The following is a 22,808-nucleotide window of genomic DNA, read 5'->3' as shown; positions in this document are numbered from 1 at the left end:
GCCACCAGAGCAGTGGTAACTCTATGTAACCACAGGCATGGTAGGAGAGACAGATTTATCAGTAAGATCTCCATAATTGTAGAGAAATGAAGCCATGGACCTGGCAATATGGTCAGATCTATAACTAAGATCCTCATAATTGTAACTGTAATATCCATAGACTGAGATGGCTGGGTTGTCAACTACGTTGGCTGACTCAGGATGATAATGTGGTTGCATATGATAGACATGTTAAAAACCCATGCACCATGACATACAGTACATGCATGTTTTATAGATTCCCCACTCAATCTGGTGGATATGGACAGAGGGCAGGGGATTAAGGACACAGTACTAATTGTATGGAAAAATGGAAACCAGCCTGGAAATGGGTGAACATAAAATAGAGTGTATATGCAAATGACTGACTAGGATTAGTTAATAATGTAAGTTATTTTTTTAAGGAAAAAGAATATTTTGAGAGCTTATCCAAGTTGTAAGTGAAAAATATAGAGACACTGTTTTACTGATGGAATTTCAGTCCTTTAACAATCCAGAGTTTTGAACACTCATTACTGAAATTAGCAACTGACTCTTTAGTGCGAAATTGAAAGCACATGTTTCAAACACCTGCAGACCCAGAAAATGCCATGGTTCATATTCTTTCCTCTATACAGATGCTGACAAGCAGGTTTCATCTATACTGACAAATATAGGTTGATCATCAGCACTCAGAAATTTTAAGCTATTGAATTTTTAAAATCATGGTGTTTGCATAGGTTTACTATGGAAACTGAATTAGTACCATGAGTCCTTAAGTGCCTATTATAAGCAGTGAAAGCCCACTCAACCTAGTGGATATAGTGCCCCCCACACACAGGTTGAGTGGAAATCCCCTCAGTCTAGTGGATTTCTGTCACAGATTTTATTACAGCACTAGTGGGTTTTACATCTCTTGCTGATTCTATTGTATCTGCTCTGCAAGCTGACACACTAAACAAGCAGATTTGAGAAACCCCTAATAACCCTTAACCCAAACATGGCAAGTTTCAATGGACCAGTGTTCACAATACCTGAAAAGAATGCTCTCAGGTTATCTCAATTCCAAAATGAGGTGCTCACTTGTGGGAGATTTACAACCAACCAAAATGTCAGAATATCAGAAGTGTTTAACTGTCAAACAATTAAAAAAAATCTTAAATCTGATCCTAAGCAATGATAATGTCAGTGGACGAATGTGCATGCTAGCACTGCACACGTATGCCCTAATTTGCATGAAAAAGGATGCTTCTCAGTTAAAATAATAGGTGTGATGTTAACATCCAACATTTCACAATCTGTTATGACTCTGCGAAAATGTTAAATGGACTGTGATTTTGATTTTTTTTATATCAGGATTGAATTTCTATCAAATTTATGACAGTTTATGACTATTTAGAAGAGAAAACAAACAAAAAAAAAGCGATGAAAGAAAAAAATTCTGAAAAGAGAAATTGCATTTGCATTTCTTGCTGAATGGCATGTCACTGAGATTAAAGTGTCAAGGGACAGACATTATTTGTGAACTTGAAAAGTGATTGTATCTATAAAAATAAAATAACAAAACTACTGAATAATTTATTTAAAATTAAAATACCTAAACTATATACTAAAAAACCCAAAAAAAACAATTAAAATAGCAAAACTATAGAATAATGTTCTTGTAATTAAAATACAAAATTATGGAATAATGTTATTTTAATTAAAATAGCAAAACCAGAAAAATGTTATTTAAAATTAAATTTGCTTAGATAATTGACTTAGATCAGACATTTTCAAGGTTTGAAACCAACAATAACCCATTAGTCAGTGATTAGAAGATATCACACTGACAAAATAACAGTACATTGGCATTAGTCTAATAGAACAAAGGAAAATTATTTAAATTAGACAGAATGGGTAGGAACAGCTGCTGCCTTCTGAATCTGCAAGGATAATGATTGTTTTCCCACTGATTGTTGTTACAAACTACATACTTCTAAACATGTTTTCATAGCTAAATTGTGTATACCTCAAAATAAGATTTGAAAAATGTTATTAAACCTTAAAAAGAAATTACTTAAATTAGTTTAGTGCAAAATAACATAAAATATATTCTAAAACAATTTTTTTTGTATAAAACCAATTTCTATGAGAAACTTCTCATTAGCCTGGCTGCATGTTTTTTTGTTATTTTTTTAATTAAAAAAAACTGGTCATTATTATTGTTATTATTATTAATACTTACATTTGTTTATCAATATTTTATTAGCTTACATACATGATGTGATATTATTCAGACTTTCCAACACTGATCTTTATTTTATTAGTTGACATACATGATGTGATGTTATTATTCAGACTTTCCAATACTGATCTTTATTTTATTAGTTTACATACATGATGTCATGATATTATTCAGACTTTCCAACACTGATTTTTATTTTATTAGTTTACATACATGATGTCATGATATTATTCAGACTTTCCAACACTGATCTTTATTTTATTAGTTTACATACATGATGTCATGATATTATTCAGACTTTCCAACACTGATCTTTATTTTATTAGTTTACATACATGATGTCAATACATGATGTCATGATATTATTCAGACTTTCCAACACTGATCTTTATTTTATTAGTTTACATACATGATGTCATGATATTATTCAGACTTTCCAACACTGATCTTTATTAGTCTACATACATGATGTGATGATATTATTCAGACTTTCCAACACTGATCTCCACAATTATAAGTCAATATAAAGAACAGTCACCTAGCATTGAGAGCCTTGTTTTCATATTTAGCACTTGATGTCAGGAATGGCAATTTGTATGAAACATGTATTGTGAAAGGGGTCCATTTCATGCCTTTATCCGTACAAAGTATACAGTGGTAACATTTTCTTGTGGTACTTATCAATGACCTAACTAGGGATATATAAAAATGAACACACATAACATTAAAAAAATTCAAGGTTTTACATTTCTGGGATATCTTCCCACCGATGACCATAATGAAATGTACACAAAAAATATTGCTTAGCTACAACATACATCTCTTTCTCTCTCTCTCTCTCACATTACTACTGTATATTAAAACTTTGTATAAAACTTAACCTGTCCACTACAAGCCAAGATGTGGACAATCAACAATGACCAATATATTCGGTCCACAATGGAAACAACATGAAAGGATTAAAGTGTGGATATTCTGTAAGACATGATGCATGTACTGTACAGGACCAAAGGCAATGCTGAGACATGTTGGGGAACTTACACCTGGGCTGCTTAAAAATGGGAATACACTACTCCATTAAAGCATAATTACTCTGTAGGAATAGAAGAGGGACAGAGGGGTAAAATGTGCCTGAAATTTAATAAAAGCATCGTCATTCCCCTTTTTTTTATATCTGGTCAACGTCTGCAAAAGTGTAGCCCATACATTCTCAGATATGGTGTACACACAGCATAGTACTGACAAATGTCAAGTTGTAAATTCGAAGACTAATTCACTTTTTTTAACTTGTTGCTTTTATTATATTTGATGACATGTTTTGCTGAAGCAACAAAGCAAAACAGAACAAAAACTGTATAAATTGACAAAGAAGTGTGTTAATAAGTCACTAGAACAAACTTGTTACTGAGTGAAGTCAGTGAAAGTGACAAAATTATAATAATGTATACCACCAGAAGTGGAATGATATATGCACAATATAAATCCAAATCTCTGGATGGATGGTTAAACTTCACATCTATACTGACACGAATTCAAGCGAAGTTTTTTGTACAATGTTGACTGTTTGACAGTGAAGCTTCAAAACTGGCAACACCTGGCAGTAGCAAGGGGAAGTAATTTACAAAGTTATTGCCCTTTTTATGATACAGATATAAAAGTCAAATTTTCTTCCTTTTAGTAGGGCTGAATTTGGGAGAGAGCAGGCTTATATCTCTGATGCTAACGTGACTGGGGAATGTATTTGAAGGTGAAATTATTTTCTTGTTATTGCATGATAACTTTAACATTAATTCCTCAAAATGAATAATAATTAAAGATTATTTGTTATTATTTACTCAATTCAATTAATTACTTCTTAAAATACTCTAAAACTTTGTATTGTTTCATAATCAAAATATTTATTATTTTTTCCATCAAAACAAAAATATTATTCTGCAACTATAATTAATAATCTGGACTATTTCTAATTTTTGTTATTAACAGATTTTACTTATTTGTTGGTTTTTTGGGGTTCATTTTAAGCATTGCACAAATGATATTTGTCCACATCATTGGGGACCAAGCTCAGTTACTTCCCAGGATAAACTTTATCTATTGGGTAGAAATTGGCTATATGTAACCTGCTATTTAACTGTTTTTCTACTCTGAGTAACTTAAGCTAGACTAGATGTTGCATTGGCATCTTTGTATGAATGTGATAGCGGTTCATGCTAGGACTCTACCCATCACATGTGCTCTGATATAGTATGACAGTTTTAGCAAGAAAGTCATTCTATTCTGTTAAGGAAGCCACCCTAGACATAACTTTGATAAAGTATGCTTTTGTAAATGACACTGTTGCAAGAGAAGTTGCACCCACCCCACAACCACATAACAAACAAACAAAAACTTTGGGTACAGGATGTACTGAGAACAATACCTATGAGGTTTGACTGAACATGTTCAGCAGTTCTAGAGAAGCTAAAACAAGCATTTTTCAACCAGCTGCTAAGGAAGTCACTCTAGACACAATTTTAATTGAGCATTTGGCACCATTTTGTAACAGCAGGTTCTTAAAAACGTACCTACTGAGTTTAATCAAAATCAGCAGAGCTGTTGTGGAGAAGATTTTAAAAATATATTAGTCATTTTGATAGCAATGGAAGCCACACCACTGCTAGGAGATCCATCTCATTTCTGTATGGCATATCCCATAGAAATTACTATGATCAAGACAAGCTGTCCAAGCAAATTTTCAACAAAAGTCAAAAATAGTAATGCTGACAAATGACTATCAATAGTCCAAGGGCTTATACCATCAGCTCACCTGCCCCTACAGTCATGAATTTCATATCTATATTTAAGTTTTGTTTTCCTCACCAATTCAAACTTTTTGTTTCCACATTTTCTATGAATAAAATATAGTTTATTCAAATATGAACTACCTAAGTACTAATAATTTCAATTTCATAATCCTCCCCCTGATTTAATTAGGTCAAAGATTGTTTTTGCTTTTAAAAAATGTATAGGGTGATTTTAGAAGGTAAAACTCTCATGAATTTAAATCAAGTTCTTTCTTTCCTTCTCTGTTAATTTGTCTTTAACCTCATGCTGCATGTTTGCTTTTGGTTAGAACTGTAATTTGTTTTCGTAAGGATGTCTGGCAAGGTTTTTTGTACGTAACTTTTGGTTGCACTGAATAACTAGGACTGCACTGAAATTTGACTAAACCCCAAGCATTCATAAAGACATATTTTTTTATATATTTCTTTCTTGTGTCTTTGATAGGAAATCTTCAAGGAGGAAGCTTCATAAAGTTGAAAATATTGATTTTTCATTGCAACTGTAAGATATTATTTAAGATGAAATCAAATAATAATAATAACAACAGGAGTTATAAACATCATTAAAATGGGCTTTTATTTGTCCCGCGTCATCTAAATGAAGACACAGAATTTTTTTAATTAATACATGCAACATGAAAATAATCTTCACATCCAACTGCATTAAAATATGTGGAATGGTATTAGAGCTATGATTATCACAAGAAATATCAAATGTACAGATACCAAGTTGATTAACAAGGACCATAACTCTGTTCAAAATGGTGTAGATGAGACAAAACCCACAAATGGGAAATCTGTCTAAGTTCTTATAAAATTTCATCAGAATATGTTTATGGTTCTTGAACTACTCTGACTGCAAGCAACATTCTAACTTTCCAATTTTAAAGATTAGTGCAATTTTTGTATGTCATGATCATGTCATGATGACTAAGATAACAACCCAGTTTAATGATGAAACTCAAATTTAGCATAGTTCACAAAAAAGAAGAAAAACTGAATAAATGAAATTACATTAGTGATGAGTACAAAAAATTTAACCATAATCCAAAAGCTGATTATAAAATTTTTCATTAAATTACAAGCAAAATAAATATAAGCAACATATATCTATTTATAAATTATTAAGCGATAAGATTATAAATTAACTTAATGATATTGATCATCATTTCCTGTTGTGTCATCTAAGTGAGAGATAACTATGAAATGAAGGTCACTGGACAATGTCACCTTCTACAGGTTTCGTGGTGGTTTCAAAGTTGCAACAAATAAAGTTAACCTGCAATATGTAAGATACATATATAGAATCTGTGTTGGGGTTTGGACAGAGACAAGGAAATCTCAGTCAAGGGTTTATATTATTTGTCTCCCCACGAGGATTACCTAAGAGAAATTTCTTTATGATAAAAAGAACCAAACTAATGCACGACATCCAAGCTAACCTAACAACTTGCTTACCTCCTACTGCAGAACAACTCGATAACTGTCTGCATTCATTACTTGACAAACATGCCCCAGCTACCAAGTGCAGAGTATCAATTCAAAAGTGTTCTCCATGGTATAGCAGTGTTAGGGACCAGCTTCGCACTGCTAAAAGAGACTGCCGTAAAGCTGAGAGGCTTTGGCTTTCCACCAGACTCACTATTCATAAGCAAATCTATGAAGTCGCTAAGAAGAATGTCACAAATATAGTCCATGTAGCGAAATTAGCCCACTACACTACTAAGATCACGGAAAGTTCCAGCTGCAAAGAGCTCTTCGAGATTACTAACAAGCTAATGTCAAGGAACAAATCAACACCACTTCCAATTTACTTCTCTCCAGTCGACCCTCCGGACACGTTTGCAAATTTCTTCCGTGACAATGTACAAACCATTAGAGATAAGCTTGACACCACAATTTCAATTGACTCGTCGTCACCATACAGTCGGGATACAGAATTTGAGCGGCAACCATTAGCAGCATTTGAACCTGTCTCCATGGATTTTGTATGTACAATCATGATGAAGAGTGCACCAAAGTTATGTGAACTTGATCCAATTCCAACATCACTGCTGCTTGAGTGCGTAGATCCAGTATTGCCTTCACTAACTGATGTTATTAATACCTTTCACTCATCAGGGGAAACTGCCATTGTAAAGCCTCTGCTGAAGAAACCAACACTAGACCATAATGATTTAAAGAACTACCACCCAGTTTCTAATCTCCCATTCGTTTCAAAAATCTTAGAAAAGGTTGTTCTATCCCAGCTTGCATCTCATCTAAATTCAAATAGTCTTTTTAGCAATGTACAATCTGCATATCGCCCTTGCCACAGTACTGAAACTACTCTTCTAAAGTAGTTAATGACATTCTCTCTGCGTTGGATAGTGGAAAGATTACAGTCCTCACCCTCCTTGATTTGTCTGCAGCATTTGACACAATTGACCATGATATATTACTTCACCATCTCCAGCATGTATTTGGCATTCATGATACAGCCTTACTGTGGTTCAAGTCCGACTTGGTCAACAGGACACAAATTGTATCTGCAAATGGAATACACTCCAACCCAGTTGATCTATGTTGTGGTGTTCCACAAGGGTCTGTTCTTGGACCTGTTCTCTTCATTCTGTACACTCAACCGCTCTCAAGTGTCATAGATCATCATCCAGTGTCTCACCAACTGTACGCTGATGACACCCAAATATACAAATCTAGCCATCCAACTGAAGTTGATGCTACCATCCAAGGTGTAGAGAGGTGCATTTCTGATGTGAAATCATGGATGACATGTAACAAGCTGCAGACGAATGATGATAAAACTGAGGCCATTCTGATCACAACACAAAGATTTTCTCATTCACATCCTTTACCTCAAGCAATAAATATCAGCAAAACCAACATTAAATTGTGTGTTCATTAGTACTTTCAAGACTGGACTATTGTAACTCAATTCTGTCTGGTTCATCTCAATATCTACTCCAGAAACTTCAAAAAGTTCAAAACACAGCTGCTCGGATCATACTTAGAGTACCAGAATCAGAGCACACCTCCCCACTGCTCTGTACCCTACACTGGCTATCCATTCGATCCAGAATCAAACACAAAATTTGTTCTCTGTGTTACATGTTACTGTCGGACTCTAGTCCAACATACCTATCTGACCTCACCCATGTGTACACACCAGCAAGATACTTAAGCTCCTCTTCTGACAATCGTATACTCATTATTCCCACTATGAAAACAAAGTCATATAGACAGCATTCTTTTGCATACCAGGGCCCAGCAATGTGGAATGAATTGCCCAATGTTCTCAGACACAAAGACACAGTGATCACATTAAAGAGGGCTCTCAAAACTCACTTATTTCAACTGCAAGAACAAACTTAAAGACCTAATAATGTTTCCTACCTGAAATATTCTCAGCATGTTTTTTATTTTTTAATATTTTTCTAATTTCATGTTGTTTGTTTTTGTAATAATATTATTATGTTTCTTATCTTATAGGTGTTGTCTAATGTTGTAAAGCGCTTAGAGCTTCTAAAGATTAGGTGCTATACAAAGTCCTCATTATTATTATTATTATTATTATAAAATATAAACCCACAACTGGGATTTCCTTGTCTCGGTCCAAACCCCAACGTCGATTATTTTGCTCACCCAATATTTTCCTTTAAAGTAAAAAGAATTCTTCACTAGTGTTCATGTCCAATGTTTACATGCGGCGTATGAATATAAACATGTTAATGAGGGCTGTGGTGTGACCATTGCATCCAAAGTACACAGTTTATACGTGTGAGCAAAGAAAAATAACAACATCAAACGTCGCATAATAATGAGATATTATTACATTTAATATATGGATGTTATATGATATTGACAATAAATAATTAATATTTATTACAAGAAACTGTTTTATTTTCCTTAGTTCCAATTTTGAAAAATTATATTGTAAATAATAAAATGATATTGGCTACTCAGCTCTACTGTAGTTAAACTTAGTAAAAGCTGTAATGAAGAGTAATATCTTTCTTTAGATTATTCATGGGTAATTAGAGTTCTGTGTCACTATCGTATATAACTATTCTTTTCTTTGGAGAAGGTGAAAATGTGTGTGACATACTTGTGTTGTCCTTAATATTGATTATAAAATTACCCTCATGTATAAATATCGACCCTCCAAAAATGGACTCTAGTGGATAACCATGTGCTAAACTTTCAAGTTCACAGATTCTTTTAACATTTATTTTTCTGTCCTGGAAATATGGCAAGTGCTACAGTGAAATTTGCTTATGGATTAATGTGTTGACAGATAAATGATTGCTTCTGGGTGGTAAGTGCATTATTTGTCATTAAATAGTGTAGGTATATTTTTGATTCAACTGGAGTTTATTTTTTTAAAAGTAGTTCTGAGCATGTGGACACCTTGACTGAGATGACTGGTCTGAGATGACTAGACTGAGATAAGAAAAGTAAGGTTAGCAAAACAGCTAGATTTCTCGGTTGCATGGGTGAGAAATATGTTTAAGTAAAATCATCATGTCCTACAATCATTTTTTACAAGACTGGCATTTTAATCATATTCATTTTCAAATATTTTGTCCAAGACAAATCACAAACCTTCTTTTATAAAGTTAAATAATGTAGTAAATATTGTGATATAATAATAATCATTTCTGACAGTATATCATTGATTTTTCAGCCATTAATTTTTACATTCAATCAATAAAATACTGCATCAAATTAGTACTTGCTTTAATATTCGTTAATTACCTTGTAATGAAGCTTTAAGGAATCTGTAATGCTCGTTGGCTGCCCATCTTTCACGCCATCTTGAACTACAACATCTATTGTCAACCTGTGAATTCATATCAATCCACACATATTATTTACATGGGGCCCTAAAAAACAAATTCCATAACAATACAGTTCAGTTTATATGTTACAGAAACTGGTGATTTTTATAAGGTCCCATTTGGGCTTCTGTTGTTGTGTACTGTTAATTATCAATGTTCAAAGTCTATATGTAACCTGACACTTTTAAAACATGTTTTTTTTCTATGATACACTACTAAAAATGTGGAAGATTCCAATTCAAGATATAGTTCAATAAAAATGAGGGTATCTCTCTTGAACAAGAGACATCTAAAGATGAGTCTCCCTGCTAAAAAAGACTCCTTCTGAAAGTTCCCTATGGTGCAGCACTCTCAATATATATAATACTTACTGGTATACTACATTCATTTCCATGGTAACATAACAAACACTAAATGCAGACATTCTACGTATTACAAGACACCTCAGTGCAAACTCTTTGACACAAATATCAAGTTTAGTCAAAACCGTTTATCATCTAGAAACGAAAATGTGACAGATGGACATGCTGATACAGTGATAAGCAACCACTTTCCATCTTACAGTTTTTGAGTTTTGCTCTGGAAATAAAAGTGTAAATAATGGCTGAATGGAAACAGAAAAGGACACGAAAAAAATGTTAAAGATTTGTCAGTAGAAAAAGGCACATCTGGACCACTAGTCTAATATGTCTGTCAAATTTTGCAAAATATCAGTTTTAAAGTCATGCTCCAGTAAAGAAATACACCAAACCCTTCATAATTTTGACCTGATAACTTGTGAACCTGCTTATAATGTGGGGTCAGTCGTGGATCCCATGTTTTTTATACTGGGAGTACAAAAAATATTACCCCTATTTGTTGAACATTACGAAAATGGCAATCAAAATTGGTAACTTAAACTTTTATATATCACTCATTTTATCATCAGAAACGGTTAATATGACCTGGAAATCTGAACCAATATTATGAAATTATCAACTTTTAATAAGAAACCATGTATTTTGTTAAAATTTCTTTCCAAACAACATTCTTGGTACATCCTAAATAAGAGTATGCAATGAAATTTTGATCTATGAAATTGTCACTAACACCTGATTGTTGCAGTAATTTAATAAATAAATTCCAATTAAAAGTGAAGCATGTAAATCTACCTTAACAACTATATGTCTGCGAGCATTACTATGAGAACATAATTAAGTGCTGAAGGCGTTTTGATACATAATTTGCGTTAAGTATTTGTTGTATTGTTGCACTAAATTAGAAGCTGAATTCCTTGTATTGCAATGTTAATTACATATTTTGTATCAAATAAAGAGTAATTGAGAAGTTAAAAGGCATGCAAATTCAACCTGTGTAAGAGTTAGCAGACCAGTCTATTGTCAGGTCAACTCATTTCAAGCGATCAATGTAACACAATGTTTTTAGAATATAATTAAACTATCTTAAGTTAGCATATTCATTCACAAATGTGACCAATGAAATGAATACTTAATGATGTAAAATTCTGTTTCACAGATACATTCATACATTAAAATGAGTATTCAGCCATTAAAAAGACCAGTTTTCTCCCCCACCCACATGTTCTCAATATCCAGCGAGTATGGCCTCATTTCATATTGTTATGGATGTGCCTTGATAACTCATGCCCTCGCTTACAGTGTGGTATATGTTTTTGGACCCCGCTGTGCATGTGTTATCGAGGGAGAGGTGTATAAGTATAGTCAAGCCCTATCAACAACAACCATATCTGGGAAAAGGCAAAACTGACCGTTGTACATGCGTGACTGCTGTACACAAGCTCACCTTATAAAAATTGTTTTTTGAACAAATATCATGCCCCAAACATCATCATCATAATTTTTACTACTACATGTACTACATTATCATTATTGTCATAACATGCATTTTTCAACAAAATCATAAAATGTGCATAAGTTGTTCTCCCCATAAAATTATGTTTCACACAAGATTGCTGTATTCTGCTCAATTAAATCCATCCTAAAAATTAAATCATCCACAACTTAAAATATTGACTGATCTTTGTACCGTTCACCATGATAAAACAATAATTTTGGTGCTGGCTTATACAGTTTACATATGACTATAAAAATGAGGACTGAATCTTTCCTATTCCAACTTGAGCAAGTTACACTTGAAAAGAGCTGTTCATGCTTTAAAAATAATATAGGAATAAGCCAGTTGCTCAAACAACCAGCATCAGAAGACAGTCAACTTATGTGAACCTGTGATAAATAGGAACTCCAAAGAAGCCATATTATGGCCATTCTCTGTGACCATTGAAACAAAAATTTTGCCTGATTTTACAAACAAGTTTTAAATATTGGACGATCCTGACCCTTATGAAAATGTAAGTAATTTGTTGTTATTTTGGGTTTAATGCTATTTTTCAGTACATGATAGGCTGCCAGTATAATGGCATGTAGAAAATTAAGATCACACACTCGTGGTAGAAAGAACCCAGAAAACCCTGGTAAGAACCACAGACATACAGGAAGCTACTGGCAATGCTTTTTCACATACCCATAGCCCAAGACTTGAATCCACATTGACATAAGTGAGATGACAGTCATTAGTAAAGGTTAATGCTTTAGACCACTTGGCCACCTTGGGCCCCAATGTAACTTGTATCTCTTCTCAAGAAGGAACTTTTCCTTCAGACATAGCTATAATTCAAAGGGATAAAGATTAAGATTTCTGGCTATATATGTCACAGTGGCACATTTCTGCTGCCATAGCATAATTATATTTCTCACCATCCAGCTAACAAATTGCTGTGACCCTCTAATATAATGACAAAACTGCCTTGCTTTCAAATCTGGCTTATAGTCAACATGGCTGGAGTAATAAGTATAAATGTAATTATAAATGTTCTGATTTACATGATATTCCTTTATCTAAACAATGCCTTCCTCATCAAGTAAAAATTCAGCCTGCATAGACTGAGTGGTAGATGCACTCCACTTAAGGCACGGAGAAACCACTGTTTCGGTAGAAGCTGCTGATCACAGATAGCAGACAAATGTTACATACTGGCCATTTATAAAGGAAATTTGTTGGGGGCATATTAGAATGGTCACTGTGAACAGGTGATCAATGAGCAAAGGTGACTGTAAGGACAGGTTTTACTGTATGTACGTACAGTAGTAGTGTTTTAAGGCAGCTCAGCAAATAAGTGGCTATGCAGTGCTGCCAACAAAAGGTTAAGTTCCAAAACTAAAAAATCATTTCAAAAAGTTTGGAAGATAAAAGCCTTCCAAATAACTGTACAAATATGTGATAAAATATAAAATGTAAAGATGTAAAATTCTATAAAATGTATACAAAATGACAGAGGTAACACATGCAAAATCTTTAAAACATTATCAGAAATTGTTGTATAAACTGCATTCCCTAAAAAAAAATATATTTTCTCAGGTGGTATGTCTTCAAACCATTTCTTCAAGCAGCTCATATCCAAATACAAGTACTTCTGTCTCAGAGGGTGCAAGTCTACACTGTAAACAAGAACATGCTCCACTGTCAGTAGACAATGGTAAGGTACACACTCCAGCTGAGGTTCACCCTTTAGGAAGTATGCAAAAGTCAGGTTTTTCATTTTACATATATTTTGCTGCAAATGAAAATATGAATGATGGATGAACAGACAGCTGAAAATGTTAAAATCTAAAGAAAAATGAATAGTAAAAGACTCACCTGGACTTAGTCTACTAGTCCAATAAGTGTACCAAGTTTAAAAGAACTTGAATCATTTGAGTTATACTCTGGAAATGAAAGTGGGGATAATGGATTGATGGATAGATAGAAAGACGGACAAAAATATAAAAGATATTAAAACTGCAAAATTACGAATAGCTGATACATGTGGACCCGTAGTCCAATATGTGTACCAAATTTCCCTGACAACCTTAAATGTTATTTTTAGTTAACTTTAACTCCAACTGCATATGGGAGTGCGGTAAAAATTTTGTGAGTGTGTGTGTATGTATTTGGAATTTTAATGTAGCTTTAACAATTTTTCAGTCATATCACTATGATGTCTGCAGTGTGGCAGTTGACAGTTATATCTAGCACTATGGCATCATGCCACAGGCACCAGGCCGACCAGTCCTAACACTAACCTCTTAATGCTGAGTGCCAAGGGTGCCCCATGTGGCTAAGTGGTCTAAAGCGCTCACCATTCTGGATCACTGCCATCTCACCTCTGTCTGCATGGGTTCGAGTCCAAGGCTTGACTAGCATGGGTATGTGGGAAAGCCTGCCAGTAGCTTCTTGTGGGTCGGTGGTTCTTCCCTGGGTTTTCCAGGGTTCTTCCTCCACCACTTATACTGACCGCCATGTATAGCCTATCTTGTGCTGAAAAATGGCATTACTCCCTTCAACAACAACAACAACTGAGCGCCAAGCGAGGCAGCCATTAGTAACATTTTGGTAAGTCTTTGGTATGACTCTGTCGGGGATCAAACCCATGACCTCCTGCACCTGAGGCAGATGCTCTAACCACAAGGCCACCTGAGCAATCTAACAGTTCTTTGAAGTAAAAATTAATTTATATTTATCAAAGATTAGACTTAATATAATAATGCATGGGTTATCTGGAAATTGATAGTTAGTAGTTTCTCCTAGAAAGTGCACTGGTGCAAGCATCAAATTTTTTGGGCATATTATGTTTCTCCAATAATACTTCCTTGATTACATTACCTTTGGATAACTTTCTGCTACCAATGAAAAAACATGAAAAACATCTTTCTGTCCATATATTATATAGGAATAGTCTGTTACAGTATATGTGGATATTGTCCATGTATCTCCAGTAACAAATGAGGTTATATAGTGTCCTGCAGCTTTGCTTGTCGACAGATCAATCAAGGATGTGGAATGAATAGTTATTGGTGCATTACTAATTAAGGCAAGAAGGTTTTAAGAAGGAGCCAGGTTGTGTCATTAGAATAACTGAATCATCAGAATGGAACTGAAAGAAGTTTAGATCAAGAGATATCATATGTAAATAATTAAGCAATAAGTTTATAAATTAACTTAATGATGCATGCTGAAGTTAGTATTAACATAAATTTTAAGTCTCATATGATAGCTATTTCAGTCGAGCGGGAAGACAATGGCTCAAAACCTTAGATGAGTTTGGCCATGTCAAAACCCAGGAGAGATTCCAATGTGGAATAATGTCAATGAGTGAGCATGCATTTGACCATGATATACTACCTCACCGTCTCCAGCATGTATTTGGCATTCATCTAAATTCAAACAGTCTTTTTAGCAATGTACAATCTACATATCGCCCTTGCCACAGTACTGAAACTACTCTTCTAAAAGTAGTTAATGACATTCTCTCTGCGTTGGATAGCGGAAAGAGTACATTCTTCACCCTCCTTGATTTGTCTGCAGCGTTTGACACAATAGACCATGATATATTACTTCACTGTCTCCAGCATGTATTTGGCATTCATGATACAGCCTTACTGTGGTTCAAGTCCGACTTGGTCAACAGGACACAAATTGTATCTGCAAATGGAATACACTCCAACCCAGTTGATCTATGTTGTGGTGTTCCACAGGGGTCTGTTCTTTGACCTGTTCTCTTCATTCTGTACACTCAACCGCTCTCAAGTGTCATAGATCATCATCCAGTGTCTCACCAATTGTACAATGATGACACCCAAATATACAAATCTAGCCACCCAACTGAAGTTGATGCTACCATCCAAGGTGTAGAGAGGTGCATTTCTGATATGAAATCATGGATGACATGTAACAAGCTGCAGATGAATGATGATAAAACTGAGGCCATTCTGATCACATCACAAAGATTTTCTCATTCATATTATTTACCTCAAACAATAAATATCAGCAATGCCAACATTAAATTTACACAGTCAGTATGAAACCTAGGTGTTACTCTGGACAGTACTCTCACATTGCACCAACATGTCACGAACATATGCAAGGTTGCATATCTTGAGCTGAGACACATCAGCTCAATTCGCAAATATCTTTCAGCTGATGCCACTAAAACACTTGTGTGTTCATTAGTACTTTCAAGACTGGACTATTTTAACTCAATTCTGTCTGGTTCATTTCAATATCTACTCCAGAAACCTCAAAAAGTTCAAAACACAGCTGCTCGGATCATACTTAGAGTACCATGATCAGAGCACACCTCCCCGCTGCTCTGTACCCTACACTGGCTATCCATTCGATCCAGAATCAAACACAAAATTTGTTCTCTGTGCTACGTTTCACTGTCAGACTCTAGTCCAACATACCTATCTGACCTCACCCATGTGTACACACCAGCAAGATACTTATGCTCCTCTTCTGACAATCGTATACTCATTATTCCCACTATGAAAACAAAGTCACATGGACAGCGTTCTTTTGCATACCAGGGTCCAGCAACATGGAATGAATTGCCCACTGAACTTTGACACAAAGACACAGTGATCACATTCAAGAGGGCTCTCAAAACTCACTTATTTCGACTGCAAGAACAAACTTAAAGACCTAATAATGTTTCCTACCTGAAATATTCTCAGCATGTTTTTTATTTTTTAATGTTTTTCTAATTTCATGGTGTTTGTTTTTTGTAATAATATTTTTATATGTTTTTTATCTTATAGGTGTTGTCTAATGTTGTAAAGCGCTTATAGCTCCTCTAGATTAGGCGCTATACAAAGTCCTCATTATTATTATGTCAAACTGAACTGAAAGTCCAAGATTGCCTTGTTATAGCCAAAATCATCTCCAAGAAGTCTGGAGGTGTCTGAGATAATGGAAATGTATCCCTTGATCATGATAGGGGCTAACTTCATGTCCTCAAAAGAAAGAGAAAGACGTTTGCCATCAGGGAATGGGTGCTGAGTGGTGTGATGTCTTTTATGTCTGCAAAGTGGAGGAGCTTCAGTGTATGTGGTCCTCTACTCAACTGAAGCTCTGTAACACCTTTTTGATTAGGACATCCCTGAAAGGATTCAGGAGTGAAGGACAAATTATCTGGACATGGTTGGAATAGTGGCAATCTCAAATCTCAACTGCCTGAATAGATCAGATATTGCTACAACTCATGTTGCTAAATCAAGGAAATAACTGATCCTATGGTTCCCATACTTTACTAAAAATGAATTTCCAGGGTTTTTCCTGGATGAAATAAAAGTTTTCAAGGTTGACATATGACCATTGCTGAATGGAATTAAAGAATATTTTACATTATAAAACATGCATTTTCTAAATCTAAAGATGTTTTTATTTTAAGATTCTCCAAAATGTTTAAGCCAGAAAAGATGACCATGTACAAAACCACAAAATGTATCACACGAAACAAGACTGACTTTATTCATACAAAGTGGCATGTAAAGTCATTTCAATGTACAGAATTAAAAATTATAACTTTACTTTGCTGATCTGCATTATGTTGCTATGTGGAAACAGTATAATGAACATAAATTAGTTTTGTTTCCTTTCAAACCTTTAATTCTAAAGAATTATAAAGCAATGTAGATAAATGTTAAATAAAGTAAACATTTCCTGTCACAGTATGTAAAAACACTAAAGGCAAAGTATTAGAACCTTATATTGCAAAGAAAAAGGTTTATCCCCGAACTTATCTGTGCCAATAAAATCCAAAACAAGATTTTACAAACAACCTAAGCTCCTTATGACGGTTTGATTAAAAAATCCATCATTTAAAAAACATTTACAAAGAGGTTGATTTAACTTTTGACAAAAGTCCTTCAAACTAATAACTGCTGTAAAAACAAGGACTAAATATTCTGTTAAATCAACTTTCTTCCTGTAATTGGAAAAACCAGTCCCCCAACCTCTAATGATACAGGGACTCATATCGTCTGTTTATTATATAATATATATAAAGTTCTGCTCAGAGATTCAACATTTTGGACAACAAATTTGGCTAAAAACAAATAGCAATCCATTTTCTAATCCAGATTCCTCCACACATTCCCACCCCATTGTTCACATTTAGACATTTAGGATGGGATGTGGGGTCAGAGAAATTGCACATTGAAAATTTGGAATTTGGCTCCACCATGCAGTAGCAGCATATGGTAGTCGCTTATCAGCAGGTCTAGCAAATTTAAACGATGTTATATCGACTCATACCTGCAGGAAATTGATAGAAAAATGACTTTATTAGAAATGGCGGGTATTATAATTGTTGTATCTTTAATCCACTGACTGACGAGACAAAACTACAGCATAGATGAAATTTGACCCGGTACTCACCATTTGCATTATTAGTCACATGACTTCACATATCTCAATATCACCAACTCCTTTTTAATGTTGTTGTACACAATTCTTTTATACTAAATGAAAGTCAGGTATGTTTTGTAAAAACCAGAAAGAACATAATTCTTAACATATTTATTTCGAGAACAACAAAAAACCTGTCACAGTTGCAGCAATCTGGTCAGTCAGATTCATCAAGCAGAGAGCACATGTCAACGTGGTAGTCATGTGATACAACAAAACCCAGTAGTTGTTCTCGGAATAAATCAAGAAAATTTTAGGTTCTTTCATTATGTATATTTATTACAACTAGTATATGACTTTTATTCACGTTTTAAAAAAAAAAAACTATAACATTTGAAATGGGTTATTATTGATATAACGTAACTACTGTATCTAGCATGTCATGAACATGTGGGTTATAAGATTTGTGCACTTGTGTGACTACCAATGCAAATCGTAAGTAGCAGGTTAAATTTCATCAATGCTGTAGTTTTATTTTGTCTTTCAGCAGATTAAAGACAATGATTTTAACACTTACAATTTCTGAGAATTTCACAATAAATAATTTTCATATCAATTTCATGCAGGCATGACTCGATTTAACAACGTTTAAGCTTGCTAGGCCATCTGGTAAGTGGCTATACTTTACCGCCATAATGTTTGCCTCTGTGATGCTAGACTGGTTTTCATATCTTCCATATAAGAATAGGGATATCGAGCTATCGGTCATAAATAAAAAGTCTACTAGACGAATCTAATCCACTGAGCACATGGACTGACTCAGCAAACATGTTTATGGGAAGCATCCAAATGATCCGTACTGCAACCGCCGAATAATCTAGTCAGAACTAGTTAAATTTAACTCACAATCACTTCAGTTATGACTCAATTACATACTTGTTTCAGGTGTCAAGTGGTGGTGGAACATTCCCTGTTTATTTTCAGACTTTCACCACTAATGCAGTCTATGCTCTCATTTCTTAATTATCTTCATACCCAAAACTGATGGAGGAAAGGTGTATGCTGACATTACCTCCTAGCTGATTAAACGAGCAGGCATGGCCCATGCTTCTGGAGTCAGGGATCAGTGAAAATATAAATGTCAAGCATCAATCAGACAACCCTGTATGATGCAGTTGTCTGCCTTTGATAATGAGTCAGCTAGGAACCGAGCTGGTCAGGAAAGTGTCAGACTTTAATAATACCTGATATTGCAAGTACCCATGAATGTATTCCCCTACCATGTGGCAAGGATCTGGTGAATGCTCCCCTTTTGCATCACCATCGATATATTCTACCAACGTGTGAAAGGCATTGAGAATGGCTTTCATTTCCAAAAGGTTGAAATGAGAATCCACATGCCACTGACCATTACTGGCCAAGTAGTAAATTGGCAGGTAAAAGGTAAATCCCTGCATTGAGTAGGTGGAGGAGCTGTAATAAATGTCCTTGCCTAACAATGTCTTGTTTGATGCTACACTTCAGATGTGTTTGGGAAAAAGACACTACCGTATTTTCCGGCCTACAAGTCGATGCGGAGTATAAGTCGAATTGACCAATTTTGTAAATTCTCCATCCTTCGTCCATATATAAGTCGATTCGGAGTATAAGACGAGGCCAGGTCAATAACTTGGCTTTGTATTTTATACTAGTAACTTCTGGTTGCATGAATATTGATGGTATCGTTGTATGATATTCCATATTACTGGCAATCGTGAAATTGCATTACCGATGCTAACATGCTTGTGATTTTACTTCTGAACTGCTATATTTTGTTATCAATTGACACAGCTGAATAAACAGTCCATGCTTGTTTAATTATAACTGAAAGCACATCCATGTTGTAGTTCATTTTATTACCTGTAGTTATGAATGTAACTTATACAAACTTGTCATTTTCTATCGTAAGTTTGAAAGTCACGGACTCCGTTAAATCGATTCGTATATATATATATATATACTATTTTTTAAGTGTTTGTTCTGTTTGGACTTGGATATAATTAACATTTTATTACTAATCTATTCAATGATATACCCCACTATTATCTTTATTGGCGAGTTCGAATACAAAGTAATGGGTATGATCTCTTGTCCTTATAACAAATTTTGTATGGACAATGACTTCAATAAAATGTTGACAGATTTTCATTTCCCTAAAAAAAGCCTCATTTCCCTACTGGCAGCCTCGCTGATTTGACCTATTCTGTCGATTCTTGCCCTCAACCTGGTTTCAGTTATAGCCAAAGCACTAAGCATGTTTAATTACCGTGTAAATAACACTGCATAGCCATGTGGTTGTTGTGACAATGTACATCGTAATTAAAACAAGAATGAATTGTTGATTTAGAGGTGTTTATTGATAATGGAATATAGTAGGTTCGTAATACATGAGGATTATCACAATCGTCAGGTAACTCAAAATGCCGTCTTTTTTTCTCTTTGCAAAAGCTACAAATAAAAACCGCCCTGAATAAAAGAACGATCTCGTACACGGACAATTTTTTTCATCTCTCACTCTCTCTCTCTCGTGCACACACACACAAGCATGCGCGCGCTCACAATATATCTGATTTTAGTTTAGTTTAAACCATATTTGTTTTAATTATGATATCCATTGCAACAAGAGCACGTGGCTGTGCATGCTATGATCATTCCTTCCAGTTGAAAAGATTGATCAAAATATACCGAACTCATTAAAATGTGCCCGTACTCTAGCAATGAAAACAATGCCCATGGCTAAATTCATTATTTACATCTAGAGAAGGGAGTGGGCATCATTTCCTGTTGTACTTAATCCCATTGATATTAAAAACGGGTAGCGTAACTGATGCGGATTAATGATAAAAAACAATGGGGTACCGGCAATATGATAACTAGTATCAGTAGCTAAAGCCAATATCAAGGTCTAAACAATTGCGGCAACTGGCTTTGATTGTTGTTGGAAACCAAAGACCAATTTATCAACAACTGGTATAATCAAAGAGAGACACCGAATCGTCAGCTGGTTAAGAATGAATATAGGTGAAGTGTTGACATTACAATTTGCTTTAAACTGAATTGCAAAACTAAAAATCATGGATCACTGATGATCTATGAGTACTGGTAGTCCATCTATATATCTGATTTTAGTGTAGTTTAAACCTAATTTATTTGAGAAACTTTGTCAAATACAGTTAGAAACATATGATTTGGGGGATTCAGTAGAATGCATGACCTACATTATTTTATAAATAATCATAGAACGCTCGAGTTAATATGGATTACATCCCTTTGTATGATCAATTGGATCAATCAAAAAGCTATGCCGGTAATTGCTCATGTGTGTCCAACATTATACTGGAAAATCAAATATTAATGGACCAGTTATTTCATATCTTTTTATTTTAGGAACAAACAATATGCTTTGAATTAGTACAGTACACTATAGAGTATAGACCGTAAGTGTGCTATGCGGCCCGGTGAAGCTTTTACCGGTACGGTAAATTGTTTTAGCTATACAAAACTGCTGAAGCATTTTATTTTATGTTTGAGAAATAAGAAAAAACACGCAGAATGCAAATTAAATAATGACAAAACTTACAAATATAAACGCAGTCATATTAGTTTATGACAATTTTTTGACATAGTAATTTAACATGAATTTGTACTTCTATGTGACCTGTTTTCGATTATGCCGATTATAGAGCAATGTCAGTAGCATACCGGATACTGTAATCCATATATAAGTCGATGCAATTTCAATGACACAATCCATATATAAGTCGATTCGGAGTATAAGACGAAGACCGAACTTTCAAGTCAAAAAGTATCGACTTATACGCCAGAAAATACAGTAAGTTGATTTGTGTTAAGAGTTCCAAATCTGTACGGACAATATAGAGAAGGGACAAAGCCAGACCTCTCTACACTGATTATCCACCCTAAACTGTAAATGAGGAAAGTAAGGCTGTTCATATTGTAAACAAAAACTTTCGAAACCAAATCTTTTTTACTGTGTCATCCAGGAACAGGTAACTTCCCTGTGGAGGATGTAATGAACTGGGATATGACTTGGTGTAATATATTCTTGATGGTACAACTTCAACATATTGGTTAATCCCTTCCCCAACACATGAACAATTTTTCTGATTGTTTAGAAGAAGATGCCAAGTTGAAGTATTAAGGTTCCATAATGTTGAGACAGAATAAGGTCAGACATCACCTCATTGATTATTTACCACACTTTGAGGAAAGAAAGGTTGTTCATGCTGTGAACCAAAAACTAAACTCACCAAATGTTTTTGTGGCATGTCATTCAGAAACATCACCATCTCTGAAGTGGATGTCCTGAACTCTTAGAGAAGGCCCAAAGCCCTAAAGGCTTAGACTGGAAGCATGCATCTGACATGTAACAATTTATTGCATACTTACTGCATCTCTGTTACATATCTCAATTGTCACTGGATTTTGTAACCAAAAATGTTCTAAGCAGAAGCCCTGTTTGTGCAGTTTTTGTTCACTACCCATTACAAGTAGACAAACTAGATATTCTTCTGTAAAAACATCCACCTTCATGGGATTGCTTGGGAGTTCCTGCATGAATGTAGGAAGATGAAAGTGGAGGGGTTTAGATAATGAAAT

At 34.6% G+C, this 22,808-nt stretch overlaps 1 protein-coding gene across 3 annotated transcripts in view; it reads right to left on the bottom strand.

Moving 5' to 3' along the window:
- Nucleotides 1-22,808, bottom strand: part of LOC149784325 (gamma-tubulin complex component 5-like) — a 238,976-nt gene that overhangs the window by 48,994 nt on the left and 167,174 nt on the right. For all 3 annotated transcript variants that reach the window (XM_089932364.1, XM_089932365.1, XM_089932366.1), the window contains one exon: nt 9,823-9,907. In XM_089932364.1, coding sequence (XP_089788490.1) covers nt 9,823-9,907 — 85 coding nt within the window. The remainder of the gene's footprint in view (nt 1-9,822; nt 9,908-22,808) is intronic.

Source organism: Sinohyriopsis cumingii, chromosome 14 (assembly GCF_028554795.1).
Source record: "Sinohyriopsis cumingii isolate HCF-2022 chromosome 14, ASM2855479v2, whole genome shotgun sequence".
NCBI classification, from domain to species: Eukaryota; Metazoa; Mollusca; class Bivalvia; order Unionida; family Unionidae; genus Sinohyriopsis; species Sinohyriopsis cumingii.
The sequence above is the reverse complement of the archived record's forward strand: the minus strand, read 5'-3'. Positions and strand labels throughout refer to the sequence as shown.